We start from the raw sequence: 15,147 nt of genomic DNA on the forward strand, positions 1-15,147 counted from the left end.
AGGGAATGGAAGTACTGGTACCTGGAACAAGAGTTCCCGCTCTCTCCCCTGCTCTCAAGTGTTCTGGGAGATGATTGAGTTCTCGCCGTCCTTTTGCTGGTTTGTAGTGGCCTACCCCTCTCACCCAATACAATTTAAACACTGAGGAGGTCCCTATAAACTTCATAGCTCTACTAATTCCTTGCCAGAGGACAAGTCTCGTATCGCCCAGGAAGTAGTGTGGACATATGTTGGAGAAGTAATTGAAGCTCTGTGATGGTAGGACCTCAACATGTGATGATGCCCCAATAAATTAAATGATTCCAGTTTCCAGTTGAGAAATAGTAGAGAACTGCCTGGACCCAGGATGATTTTTTTTTTTTCCAAAATGGTATTTTTTAAGCATTTGCTACGTGCCAAGTACTGTACTGTACTGCGCTTGGGTAGATTCAAGCTAATCAGGTTGGACACAGTTCATGTTCCACACTTGGCAGATGAAGAAACTGAGGCACAGAGAAGTGACTTACCCAAAGTTACATGGCAGACAAGTGGTGGAGCCGGAATTAGAACCCAGGTCCTTCTGACTCCCAGGCCCGTCCTCTATTCACCAGGCCACTCTGCTTCTCCTAAGAGTCCTGGGTCAGGACCCGCCAGCTCCTCCCACTTGGCCCCTAGACTCCTCCAAATGTCCTGTCGGCCCCACGTCGCTCTGCTCCCTGCTCACACTGCTGAGGAAAGTGGTGGAAAAGTGAAGGCATATTCACCTCACCCAGACAGTTGGCAAGTTACACGTGGTGGAGGCTGACAACTTTTCTGCACCACATTGCCATTGTATCAGGGCTGCGGGTCTCGGGCCTGGGGTGTAGGTTAAAATACAGCTCCAGTTTTGAGCCATATTGAACAAAATGGTCCAAAGTCCATTATTTATTGTAATGAAGTTTACCTCAATTCATTGCAGTGGCTGTGACCATCATGCACTCAGGGAAGTGTCAGGACACACTGAAATGGGCCTAGATAATGAAACCCAGTTGAAATTATTTGTGTCGTTAATACATTTTTAAGCCATGCTCCTGGTGTTGATCGAGGTGAGGAAAAGTTCCCAACAGCGTCAAAAATGTTCTTCTACAGGTGTCGGTACTGTCTGTTTTTGATGGATTTTATCACCAGAGGGTGAAAGGTCTCTTGTAATTACCATCTAACCTTGTCACACTCCAGAAGAATCCACAGAGCCCTACCCTATTATAGACCCTTTTGTGGCAACAGGAGTTCAGGGTTAATAATGTGTTTCCTATCCAAAGTGCTCTTACAGCTTAATAGATCACTGGGTTCAAAACAGCTTCAGAACCAATGACATAGCACTGCCTTGATAAAACACTGTTATCTGCTTGGTAAAAAGAAAGAAACTGTACTTGAGAAAGATTTCTTTGCCTTCAGGGCACTTATTAATTTAACCTTGATGTCCTAAGTAGTACATTGTGCAAATTTGCAAGTCATCAAACTTTCAGAGGAATGTATTGAATCAGAGCATATGAATGAAGGTTTCTCCCTCCCTGGCACAGGTGATTTTAGATTTAAACCGCAAAGGCATGTTGAAATGGTGAAAGCAGAGTTCAGCCCCCGGCTGGCAAGGCTGGATTATTTTAGCTCTGAGTCAGCTTCATTCTCAGCTGGTGCCCAGGGTTAAGGAATTCCTAAGGGGACAAGAGTTGGTCTTGACTTGTTCTACAGATGGAGAGGGAGAACAAAGCCATTTTTTATGTGGCCCCCAACTCGAGACCTGAACTGCATGTTTCGTTTTCTCTGCAGTTAGTTCAGGGAATAGGATGTTGATGCATGAAGGAAAGAAACCCCATCCACAATGGCAGCTTGTTCTTTCAAAAAACAAATTCAGAGAAGGGGTTTTGGGGAATCCAGAGTGTAAGCTGAAATGGACTTTTTGCAAATTAAAAAAGGAAGGACCTGGAATTCACAATGAAATGGCAGCCAGAGGTACTCTTTGTGCACCATTTTTATTGCCCTCTCAATTTATGTGTTCCTTCACTGAAGACATGCCTTTCATATTGCCTAGTCACAACCTCTTTGAGAAACAGTGTACATAAATTCCACCACTGTGGATTCCAGTGGATTTTTGTTGCTTTCCCCCATTTCAAAGGCATGAGGTCCCTCGCCCTTGTAGGAAGTGGCCTTAGGTGGCGTATATGAATTCATGAGAGATTGGTTATTACTTTTTCTCAGGGGAGAGCTATAGGAAGAGATAGGTCTGGAAAATATATTATTTCTCTAAAGCAGCATTTTAAGTCTGTTCGGAGCCAAATGGAAAAGCCTGAAACTAATTTGGCTTCAGTGGTCTGGGCAACTGAAACAGTTTTCTGAACATTCAGAAACCTAAGCCTTAAGTTTGCATCTTCCTACTTGAACATAAGAAAGTTCAAATATCTTAAGCTCTCAATTTCTGTTACTTTGGGAATTGATAAGCTCTCTGTAGTCTGTAAGCTCTACCACCTACATCTCTATTGTACTTTTCCAAGCACTTAGTGCAGTGCTCTGCACATAGTAGTGCTCAATAAATACCATTGATTGATAGATTGGATTTGGAACATAGCAAGATGCTCTAACTTTCCTCTGCCAAATCTCTCAAACTGTAGTTTAGAAAAATATTTGACACCTAGGGTCCAGGCTTTTAGGCAGGATTATTTCAATATATAGCTGAGTTATGCACTCTTGAAAATATGGACTTGTATTGGCACTGTGGGTTGATCGTGACACTCTGGAAAGCCAGTCACATGACATGACTTCTCCCAGAAGTTTCATTTTTTGGCTCATGAATAAGTTGTCTGGAAAATTCCTTCTTCCTCCTGTGCTCTGGGAGATTATAATGGGATTTTGTCGAGAGCTAGCACTTGGAGAGGCATTGGAGGAAGCATGCACCAATTTCAAAACCACACTACTTGCTCAGAAATTTATAGCCAAGCTATCATGTGGGGGGTTGTTCAGACCGGCTGTGTCTGCGGCCTTGAGATGACAACACAGTTTCTCTGAAAGAGCTCAATTACCACATCACCTGTTAGGTGATAAATTGGAGTTGCTCTTTCCATTCAGGCGATTCTGATATAAAGAAATCCACACACTGAACTTCAGGCACAGGAGATGCTTATAGGATGGGGAGGTTCTGCGGGAATCAATTTGTTGGCTTATTGATTCTTTGTGGGAAGAGGTAAAAGCGGGGGTGATTATCGCGAAGACCGGCTGCTAGAGTAAAAGCCGAGGGGGAAACTGGCATTTCTCACTCTGACAGGGATTGGATAAAAATAGTGGTTCTCAAAACTGCCGTCCTGCAATTCGTCACCCTGACACCCCTTCCCCCAAAAGTTGTCAGATCCCCCATGCTAATGAGAAGGAGAGCGATAGTAGTATCTGCCCTGTGGTGTCTCCGGAGAGAAGAGGCTATATAATAATAATGATAATGGTTATTTAAGTGCTTTACTATGTGCCAGGCACTGTACTATCACTTGGGTGGATACAAACAAATCGGGTTGGACACATTCCCTGTCCCGGATGGGGCTCACAGTCTCCAATCCCCATTTTATAGATGAAGTAACTGACGGCACAGAGAAGCAAAGTGACCTGCCCAAAGTCACATGACAGGTAGCAGAGCTGGGATTAGAACCCATGACCTTCTGACTCCTAGGCCCGTGCTTGATCCACTACGCCATGTTGCTTCCCCTAAATGGCAGGGGGAGACCTTTTTTTTTAAAAAGTGACGTTTAAAAGTGACTTTTTTAAAGGTGACTGTTAGGAATGAGGTTTAAAGGCTAGAAGCAAATAAACAGGAAGTAGTTATGCTCTGCTTTCAGAATCCCCTCCCTCCCCAGCCCCAGGCAGTGACAATGCCCACACCATTCCTAGAGCTGGAGCTGGCTAAGCATAGGTGGGCCTTGATATGTACTTTGATGTACTTTGTCCTGAGTAACGTACCGATCAGCAAAGCATTGAATTTCCCATTGTTTGGAAACAGGCCATCATTTTGTACCAGGAAGTACTGAGTTTAGCTCAGCAAAGCCCCAAAGCTTTCTAGTTTGGTAAACCTTGTACTGTGTCGTACTTCCCAAGCATTTAGTACAGTGCCCTGCACACAGTAGCGCTCAGCAATTTTGACTGATGTTAGATTGAAACTTACAGCCCACGATCATTTACTTAGCAGTCCTATAAAAGGGCAGCAAATTTAAGGGTTTGGAGAGGCCTGTTTAATAAAGACCTATAAGGCAAGGTTTTTGGGTTTTGGGGGGGCAGGATCCCTTTTGGACCAATATGATGTGCAGCGTAGTGCTGGGCCGCTCCATAGCACCATGACTTTGCACCCAACTTTGGCCTCCCACATTTGCTCACTATTTTTCAAATTTCTGCTGAAGCCTGTCCACCTCCTGGAGTGTCCTCGGTGGTTCTTCAGTTTAAATTCTTGACCACCGTAACATAGTTCCAGCAATCAGAACTGGGACTAGAAGCCAGGTGTCCAAATGCCCAGCCTGAAAAAATAAAACTGATCCTCAGTATGATCACAGGAAACTGAGTCACATTTTACTCATGGACACTCAGGAGCAATTCCCTGTTCTTTGTGTCTGTGGATGGGAGAGCTTGCAACTGTGTTTAGGTAAAAACACTGTAGACTGTAAGCTCATTGTGGGCAGCACATGTGTGTGTTTGATTGTTATACTGTACTCTCCTAAGTGCTTAGCACAGTGCTCAGTAAGCACTCAATAAATATGATTGACTGACTGACTAAAAAAGCATCTGTTGGTTGAGCAGAAATTCTACCTCCTAGTGTTCTCGGGTGTAACTAATAAGCAGCTTGTACCACCTTTTTTTGGCAGTTTCATGTTAAATTTGTTTTTAATATAACTGGGTTCAAAACATGGCAGTCCAGCTTGATTATGCTTGCATTTAACTAGAGAAGACATTCTCAGTCCTATGTTCCTAAATCCATCTTTTTTTTCAGCATGCACATCTCTGAAAGCCAACAAGAATTCTTCAGAATGCTGGATGAAAAAATTGAAAAGGTAAGTAAAGAAGAAATGAAAATAGTACCTTAGATAAACAAAGAACTAGTTTTGGGGAAGACATTCATTCCACATGCTTAGAAGTTTTACTGGAGGGCCTGGTTTTGCTTTTTTTTTCTGCCTTGCACTTTCACAGCTTTAAGAAGTCGTCAACGTTGGTGGCCTCTTCTTTTCGCTAAGTAGATTCAGACCAGTTGATTCAGTGATGTCTATATACTGAGAAGGGAAGAAAATGAGTCTGTTATGTTGTTATAATGTACTCTCGCCGAGCCCTTAATACAGTGCCCAGCACACAGTAAGCACTCAATAAATAAGATTGATTGATTAGAAAGATGATGAAAGCCTTAAAGGAAAAAAGAAGACAATTAAGAAAGTAGACAGTGCATCTATGTAAGACGTGTTCCAATACTGATAGGTTTAAACTTAACTTCAGTGTTGTTTCAGGAGAGGCTTGTCCTAGGCAAATTAAAACTGGCATCTGAAGGTAGTGTTTTCTAAATTTATTTTTCATTAATTGTTATGGGGAAATATGGACTTCTGAAGTCAAAATGATCACAATTCTGGGCCAGGAGCCATTGATAAAATGCAGTTTAGTAATGGCCTTGGGTTTTTTTTGGTAATAAAATATTATTTTTAGGGATATTACTATCTGTAGGACTCGTTAACCCCCAAGTTATGTTATGCAGTTTCACCAAGGATGGTGAAAGGAGATCTTAAATAGAAAGTCCTTCTTCAGGGTCTGACTGTGAAGTGTATTCAAGAAATGTAATTCTCTTGTGTCCATCCTGCAGGGTTTTATATGTTCTTGCTGAATTGTTGCTTTGAAAGCCACTAAAAAGGGCACAAATCACTCTAAAATGGCTGTGACAATACCATGGTTGTGACTGTGGTGACCCAGAGAAGCCGGAGGATGATGAATTAAGCTGTTAATTCTGTCATATTTTCTTTGTGTGCATAAATAGAGTTATTTTGAGAATAATGTCTAGTAATTCAACTGGGAGCAGTGAAATTTTTCATGTGGTTCCCAGTGGAGAGACCATTGCACACTGAAAGAGTAAGACTTTCAATCTAGGGACCCAGCTACTAATCCTCATATGTTTGTTTGAAAGCAAGATTTTTCCCCACTTCTGTCTGTGCCGTGTGCCTTTTATTTTAGTAAAAGGTAGGTCTAAAGCGAAAGTGTCTTTCTCTCGGCCTTTTCTCTCAGCAGTGTTGCTGGTTTTGCTTAGTTCCAAACCTCCACGTATTTCCTTTTTAGCCAGGGTTATTGTGTCAAACCAAAGCTGGAACTCTTGCTGAAAAGCTTCTTCGTTCCTTGGGTCATTCAAGTGCATCTGCTCTGCTTTTCCCATTTCCAAATGTTTCCATCTGTCCCACAATTCCACCTCTGCTTCCTCAGTTGGAGAGTTCATGCCTCTCTTTCATAGCCCTGCGAGAAATTGGGCCCTTTTCTCTTGTGGCGGGGAATATGGACAGGGTGTGGAGAACAAAAACGGCAAAGATTGTGACTTGACTGTTTATTGGCTAGAACATTTCTTTAGACAAAGAAGCATTTGTAGATTCATTCTAAACGCGTTCTTGTCACAGAAGTCCCACTATATCCTGCATTTTTAATCAAACAAGCACTGGGGCCTCATGGTAATCTGTGAATACCCCTGGTTGGTGATTTAAAGGTAGGCCACTGTGAACCCTGGCAAGGCCTCCCTTCTCCCTTTCACAGAGATACCACATTAATAAACATTTAGACACCTGGGGTTTTACTGCCCTTCGTAAGAATAAAACATTTCGATTAAACCTTAGCCGAAGAAAGTTACACAGGCTTCTCCTTATAAGACATCTGGTGACCTAAGAGTATACCATCAATGCATCTTACAAAGTGAGACCTTTAGGTGGAGAGCCATAAATGAACGCCTTGTCTCTCCTCATTCCCAAATATTATGTTGCAAGTTGACACTAGGATAAGCATGGAGGCAGCCCGGTGACTCCCTCTTCAGGTGCTTTAAAAATGAAAAAAATACATTCGACCCAAGTGGCAGGTACAGTGTGGATTCTTGTTTTGAGTAGGCTAGGTTGGGGGGCTGGGGAGAGGGGCAGGAGGCGAACAGGGATTTGGGCTTTGTGCTCCATAATTCGGGAAGTGGAGCTTGAATAAAACCGAGTTATCGTGGTCCATATTGGGCAGAAGCTCTAGGCATAAAAGAAATCAATCAATCAGTGGTATTTATTGAACACTTATGTGCAGAACATTATACTAAGCCCTAGGAAGAGTACAGAAAGAGGTGGTAGTCATGTTCCCTGCCCACAAATGAAGAAGAAGCTGAATTAGTTAGAGGCGGCCCAGAAACCAGGCCCAGAAACCCATGGAGGAATGAAGAGGGGATAGGTGAAGTAGGCAGAGATGATTTAGGGTAAAGCGCAGATACCAAAAATGAGTGATTGTAATTGAAGCAGGGGCTAAGCTTATTGCTTTGAAAACTGCTTTGTACATCCTCGCTTGGGCTGTGGTTCCTAAAGGTATTAGCTTTTAGCTCAGGAGTAATTTTCCATTCCCTTGGTGTAGTATTTCAGCCGCCTCACTCAAGTCATGTATTTTATATCCATGGTATAATTTCCACCTACCTAATGCCTACCCCACTTTGTAACAGTACCTGATGATTATTGCATCTCCTAGAAGTCAACCCAGTCAAGTGATAGCTCATCTGGTAAAATATTTCTCCTTAAGAGGGCACTCAAGGGCCAAAAAAGAGCACCTGCAGTTCTTATTGAAGAACCCATGTAAGCTGAGACAACCCTTCTCCACAGGAATAAAACCAGGCCCTTAGTTTTTAGGTGACCCTTGAGAATTTCAGCAAAAGGACCAGGATATCCTTTAGGGTCACCATCAGCAGCAGCAGGATGAGCAGAGCACTATACTTGGGGCTTGGGAACATAGAATAGAAGTAAATGACGGTCCCTGTCATCGAGCAGCTTACAGTCAAATCGGGAAGACAAGCTGACACAATTCATGTTGCTTGAGAGTGGAGCTGTCTTTTTACTGGGTGATCCATGTTGCTTGCTGATTTTCCTTTGTTGCTTGACCTCGTCAGTTTTTACAAGCATTAATCGCTTTGCCAGGGGCTTTCTCCCAACAAGATTTATTAATCAACTCTGCTACAGAATAGGAGGCGTAGCGGAGAGGCGGAAAGGGAAAAAAAGAAGAATCAGTCACCCAGAGGCAGAAGAATCTCTAGAGTCTCCCAACCCTACACCCCGCCTATATTGGGGAGGGCAGCTGGAGGCAAAGAGCTTAGACCTCAACTCCCCAGTCAGACTCATCTGGCAGTGACCGACACTTGCAGGATTGTCTCTCAAACACAGATTCTCTCCAAAATCCAAATGAAAGCAAACAAATGGGAGGGTAGGATATATTTAATTTATCCTAGATCTGCTGCTTGATTTTCTCCTTTGGGGTCATGATAACTTCCATAGTTGCATCATCTATTGCTTTGAAGTAGGGAGGAGTTCTGGCCAGTTTCCTGGCCAAAAGGTTACTGGGGCAACACATCACTTTCATCAAAAGGTCTCTCAAGAAAGAATTTGCATCAACCTTGCTGGTAGGTGAAGTGCCAAGTACAAAGTGAGCCGCCCTCCTAGTCCTGGGTGACTATAATCTAAACCAATCGACAAGCCCGTGTCTAACAATTGGGAGAGGAGTAGGAGACCAGGGAGAGGGAAGGGGTCGATTAAAGAGGGAGAGGCCAGGAGCAATCTTGACCAGAAGCAAGGTTAAAAAAGTTCAGCCACCAAAGAAAGAATGATTCCATTCTATTATATTCTGCTCCTCAAGTTCATTTCCAAAATAAACTTGCTAACTCTGCCCCTTGGCATTCAGTCGTTCTGAAATTGTAGTCAGGGGCAGTCCCTAGAGGCATGCCTTGTGCATTCCTCTGAATAATATGGAAACATGCTCTGGCTGGTGGTCAGACGCTCACAGGCTCTCTCCTCTCTAGAATATATCAAGGAGGCCTGTGAAGCATTGAGAAAATAAAGTATGTTAATGAGAGAATGTAATTACAATCAGCTCTGTGATGACTACCAAGGTGAGGCCTTCGTAGGCATAGTCTGCTCCTAGCTAGTTTCATAAATTGAATCTACTTGATTTTGGAGGACACAAAAAAGGATACTTTTCAAAATTAATGTGTCTGTTAGATTGTTATGCTCTCCCAAGCACTTAGTACAGTACTCAGCACACAGAGCTCAATAAATACTACTGATTGATTGAAAACTGTCCCACTGACTCTCGGCGATGTGGAAAGCAAGATTTTTTGTCCAGTGCTCTGCCAGGGAAGTGCTTGTCATGAAGCCTCCTCTCTAACTGTTATTAAAATTAGAAGGAAGGGCATTGAGAACAGACCCCTAAACAATTGGTTGTGCATATATTAGGGATGGGAGTCAGACTACTTTTCAAATCTAATAGCTTATCTTTTTAAACTCCATCTTCCATGGTTTTAGAGCCTGTAGATATCCTTAATTTATTTTCATGTCTGTCCTCATTATTATCGATATCCTAGACTCATCCCTCTCATTCAACCCACATATTCAGATTTTGTCAGTTCTCCCTTCACAACATCACTAAAATCTGCCCTTCTCCATCCAAACTGCTACCACATTAATCCAAGCACTTCTCCTATCGCACCTTGACTTCTTGCTGAACCCCTATCTCCTCTCTCTCCACTCCAGTCCATACTTCACTCTGCTACCTGGATCATTTTCTGTTAAAACATTCAGTCCAATTTTCCCCATTCCTCAAGAACCTCCAGTGGCTGCCTATCCACGTCTCCCCATCAACAGAAACTCCTGCCATCTACATTAAAGCACTTGATCACCTTGCCCCCTCCTACCATACCTCCCTGATTTCCTACTTCAACCCAGCCTGCACACTTTGTTTCCTCTAATAACAGTCTACTCCTGTACCTCATTCTCACCTATCTCACTGCAGCCTCCTGTCCATGTCCTGCCTTTAGCCTGGAATGCCCACCTCTCCTCATTTCAACAGAGTATCACTCCCTACCTTCAAAGCCTTATTGAAGGCATAGCTCCTCAAGAGGCCTTCTTTCGCTAGGCCCTCATTTCCCCTCTGTCACTCCTTCTCATCCTTTGTACTTGGATTTGCACCCTTTAATTCACCCTTCCCTCAGCCTCACAGCTCTTAGGTCAAATCCATAATTAATTTTCTTAATGCCCTGCCCTCCCTTCTAGATGGTAAGCTTATGTGGGCAGAGAGCATCTCTGTTATATTGTTCTCTCCCAAGCACTTAGTACAGTGCTCTGCACACAGTGAGTGCTCAATAAATACCACTGATTGACAAACAGTGAAAACTTATTCAGTCAACTGAAATAACAGGATCACATCCTTCTACTTTCTTCCCCAAGAGAAGACCCGTAACTTCACCAAAAATAAATAAGTACCGGACTTTGGAGAAAGCTGTGTCACCCACCACTACCTACTGAATCGGTTTTCCTGCTGGTCTCCTTGCCTCCAGCCTCTTCCCTTTCCAATGTATAACGAAGCTGCAAGGATTATCTTCTGGAGTATCTTTTGGTATACATCTGTTTGCTCTCCAAAACTTTCCACAAGCTGCCTCTACATTAAGCCAAAAACTCCTCACAATTGGCCTCTCATTCTTTTTCCCACCTGTGCATTCTTTGCAGAGCTTAAATACAGGGCCTCTGCACCAGTGAGGGCTACCACTCTCCATCAAGACACCCCACCAAACATACCTGCTCCTTCAACATTACTCCTCAACCAGCTCTCTTTTTTCCTCCCAAGCTAACATTCTAAGTGTATCTTGCTCTTGCTTCTCCTACCTCCTTTACTCACCTGTTCCAATTCTCGCACTACCCACCCAGAAAATCTGACAGACCACAGCCCTCCCATGATCAAAGTCTTCCCTGAAAGGCCACCTAATAATGATAATCATGGTATTGTTAGGAGAAGCAGCGTGGCTCAGTGGAAAGAGCACGGGCTTTGGAGTCAGAGGTCATGGGTTTGAATCCCGGCTCTGCCACTTGTCAGCGTGTTACTGTGGGCAGTCACTTAACTTCTCTGGGCCTCAGTTACCTCATCTGTAAATGGGGATAAGACTGTGAGCCCCATACTTGGGACAACCTGATTCCCCTGTGTTACCCCACGCGCTTAGAACAGTGCTCTGCACATAGTAAGCGCTTAACAAATACCAACATCTGTTAAGCACTTACTGTGTGCCATGCACTGAACTAAGCACTGGGGTGGGTGCACAGGACTCCTCCAACATGCCTTCCCTGATTAATTACCAGGATCCCAAGTCACATCAACCCATCAGCCTCTCTAACTTTAACTATGTACCGATTTGTAGTAATAAATACATTATTAATATTTATTATTATTATTACAGTAATCCTCAGCTCTTATTTAAATTCCTTTAGTCACTTTCTCATTCAGTTGTTAATTTCGATTACAGTGTTTATAACTACTTTTGGGTCTTTTTACCCCAGTAGAGTGTAAGTCCCCTGAGCCAGGGAATGTGCCTCACTTTTTTGTGTTTCCCGAGCGCTTAGTGCCATAAATGTACTCCATGGCTGCTCAGCAAATACTGCCGCTATTCCCCCTGCAAGTAAAGTTGACTGCTAAGGGATTAGCCTGTTGGGACACACTAGAGAAGTAACCTTCTTCTCAGACCATGTGTAGGGAAGAGTTACAGTCCGGCTCAAAGACTGCTCTGTTTAAAGTACGTTGCTCTTTAGAGAAGCAGCATGACCATATGGAAAGAGCACTGACCTGCAAGTCGGAGGACCTGTGTTCTAGCCCCAGTTCTGCCACTTATCTGCTGGGTGACATTGGGCAAGTCACTTGGGCAAGACTGTGAGCCCCTTGTGAGATATGAACTGTGTCCAACCTGATTGCTTTGGATCTACCCCAGTGTTTAGTTCAGTGCCTAGCACATAGCAAGTGCTGAACAAACACGGTTAAAAAAAGTGGTATAAGAGCACATGGAGGCTGGAACATTAAATGAGACTCACAAACATAACAAGTACATAAGGTCACAGATATTCTTGATCAGATAAGCACATCAGCACCTACCCCAGTCTACAGGCCTGCATTAAAAGTCCAAAAGCTAAAGCCATGGCAGCTACTCAGCCAGTTTTACTGATGCTGAAAGTCATCCAGGCGCTTGTAGATCAGGGAACTTTCAGAGACTTGGGAAATGGTGGTCTAGAATCCCAGCTGCAAAGTCAGATTACATTTTGCTATTACTGACTCACCCCAAGTGTACATAGCTGTACCCAGCAGAGGAAGGTGCTGTCTCCACCCCATGGTTTAATCACCTTAACTTTAACTTCTTGGCTAAAATATAATTCCACTACCGCCACCACCACCCCCATATTTGACACAAACAGTACTTTCCCCTTCGTTTGAGCCAGAAGAGACTCATTGATTGCCGTTGTTAGCAAGGAAGGGCTGACTAGCCAGATTTCAAATGGCATCGGAGAGGCCTTCGATAAACACCAGCTGAATCAACCTGATGAATGGCAGGATTAAGTCACCAAAGGCTCAGTCCTCTCGGCCCTTCCGAGGGAAAGGAGCTGAGCTGGGTTGCATTTCCTGGGCCCAGGTGGCGGGGCCTCTACTAAAACTTGGAAACTTAAATACCAATCGGGGCAGTGTGAACTATACTGACCCCTTCTGCCTACAGGACATCTCCTCACTGATGACCTGCCAGCACTTTAAACTGGATATATTAAAAAAAAAATTATGGTACTTGTTAAACGCTATGTGCCAAGCACTGTCCTAAGCACTGGGCTGACAAGTTGCGGAGCTGGGATTAAAACCCACGACCTCTGACTCCCAAGCCCATACTCTGTCCACTAAGCCACCCTGCATCTGTATGTAGAGCGCTGTTCTAAGCACTTGGGAGAGTACAATATAAAAATAAACGGACACATTCCCTGCCCACAATGAGTTTACAGTCTTGTATTTTTGCAGTGAATCAGCCAGTCTTCCCCCCCCATTTGATTGAAAGCTCCCCAGCACAGGGACTATACTGAATTTTTACAAGCATCTGGTACAATGCTCACAGTTGGGACTCTGTAAATGCTTACTGCTGCTGATGATGTTGACTCTGAGGTTTACCCTGATCCCTGTGCTGAAAAACCAAGAAACCAAGGACCTGATTTTGATCCAGTGGAGAAGAATTGCGGTAGTCTACATGGGTGCTTTCACCTGTAACATCATCCTCAGGAAGATTTACTCAAGGAATGTGAAACTTGCTAAATTGCCTCCAATCTATGAGGCTGTTGGCACGCTTGGGAGTGGGTGGAAATTCTGTGCATAAGGGAAAGAGACTGTTATCCATTTAGCCTCATGTTACTTCAGGGTTTCTACCTGTAGGTGCAAATGCTAATGGTTTTTCTTTTCCACTGCCAAAGCCAAGTGCCAAGTGGAGTGGGGAGGAAGAAGAAGGAGAATATTTTGTGAGAGGAGGCCTCCTAGGAAAAGTGGAAGGAAAGCAAGCATCCATCCTGATTACAATTGCTCCTTCGGCTTGGGGGAGCTCTGAGCATGAGGGGTTGAAGCCTTACTGGGAATTCCGTCCTTCAGTTGGCTGTTGAATCTCTCCTAGGCTTGCTAAAAAAAAACAAAACCCAAGATCCTTCCTGCCTGAAAATTCGAGAAATAATCATGTCAACCTAAGGCACCCGGCCTTTGTCCAAAATTATCCTGTAAGGTGGGGATTGTGTTCTTGAGAACCCCTCTGCTAAGGGAACCTTGCATTGAGGAACTCACCCCATATCCAAGCCATGTTTATACCTGTGACTCTTCCAACACCCCATCACACTGTATCCAGACAGTCCCACACTATCAGAAGAGCATTCCTTAACTCTGCAGTTGCTTTTTCTTTTTTTATGGTATCTGTTAAGCCTTTACTATGTGCCAGGCACTATACTACGTGCTGGGGTAGATACAAGCCAATCAGACTGGACAGAGTCCCCATCCCACATGGGGCTCACAGTCTTAATCCCCATTTTGCAGTTGCGGTAACTGAGGCACAGAGAAGTGAAAGGAGTTACCCAAGGTCACACAGCAGATGAGTGGTGGAGCCGGGGTTAGAATCCAGATCCTTCTGACTCCCAGGCCGCGCCCTATCCATTAAACCCCACTTCTTCCCCCTCCAATTTTGAAAGCAAAGGGTGGGTTGGGTGGTCCTTCAGCACCTACTGCATCTTCCTCAGTCCTGTGCTTTTTCTGGGACAAAAGCAGAAACTGTGGGAGACAGGAGGGGAGGGAAGTTGGGAAGATGGTCTGGATGCAAATGAGAGGGTGTCTGAGCTGAGACACACCCACTCAGGGTCTGTCGGAATGCGGGAGGGTGGCTACAGTGGCCATCCCAGAGCACCTGCCTATCGGATGCAATCACTAGTATTTGGAGTGAAAAGGAGAAAGGTATTTTTTTCCACCTTACTAGACTGGTAAGGTGCCTTTTACAACCTTTTGAAGATCAGTAATGTACTGCAAACAAGTGGGGAGGAAAGCAGAAAATACTGTTTTCTTCTGCCTGCCTGCCTGCAGAACTCCAAAAAAAACCACAGGGTCAGGCCCTAATCCACCCTTCTCCCTTCCCCCACCCGTCCCCTCTTCATTAGCAATACTAAAATTGAGTATTCGTACACTTGGAATAGGGAATAGTCGCTTTGATAAGGTGCCTCGAAAATGGTAAATCTTTGAAGGATTTGGCTAAATAGGAGACTTGATGTCCTTAAAGTCAGACCGACTGCGTGGTATCATGGCATTGAGTTGCTTGCAGGACATGGAGGTTTTCAAAATACTTTTCTTTCCAAACTTACTCTGTGGTTTATTGCCTTTTGTAAAATGTTTTCATATCCTAGGATATTTTACTGGGAGCTAAGATGGAGTTGTCTTTCCAAACCCCACATTGCGTAACTAATCTTTAACTGCAGTTCAATTTGTTTCTTCAAGAACACTTTAAGACACTTCCAGAACAATGTCTGATGTGGTTCCTGCACTGTGGCCAGGCAGTCCCATTTCTTGAAGCATAAATTTCCTCCCTGACCAGCTATGGAGTCCATAGTGCTGACT

The 15,147-nt window shown here is 44.0% G+C and overlaps 1 protein-coding gene across 5 annotated transcripts in view; it reads left to right on the plus strand.

Annotated features, from left to right (window-relative positions):
* The window catches only part of C16H1orf21 (chromosome 16 C1orf21 homolog), a 153,590-nt gene that overhangs the window by 136,205 nt on the left and 2,238 nt on the right, over nt 1–15,147 (plus strand). For all 5 annotated transcript variants that reach the window (XM_039914336.1, XM_029080705.2, XM_039914334.1 and 2 more), the window contains one exon: nt 4,973–5,033. In XM_039914336.1, coding sequence (XP_039770270.1) covers nt 4,973–5,033 — 61 coding nt within the window. The remainder of the gene's footprint in view (nt 1–4,972; nt 5,034–15,147) is intronic.

Source organism: Ornithorhynchus anatinus, chromosome 16, assembly GCF_004115215.2.
Source record: "Ornithorhynchus anatinus isolate Pmale09 chromosome 16, mOrnAna1.pri.v4, whole genome shotgun sequence".
Classification (NCBI taxonomy): Eukaryota; Metazoa; Chordata; class Mammalia; order Monotremata; family Ornithorhynchidae; genus Ornithorhynchus; species Ornithorhynchus anatinus.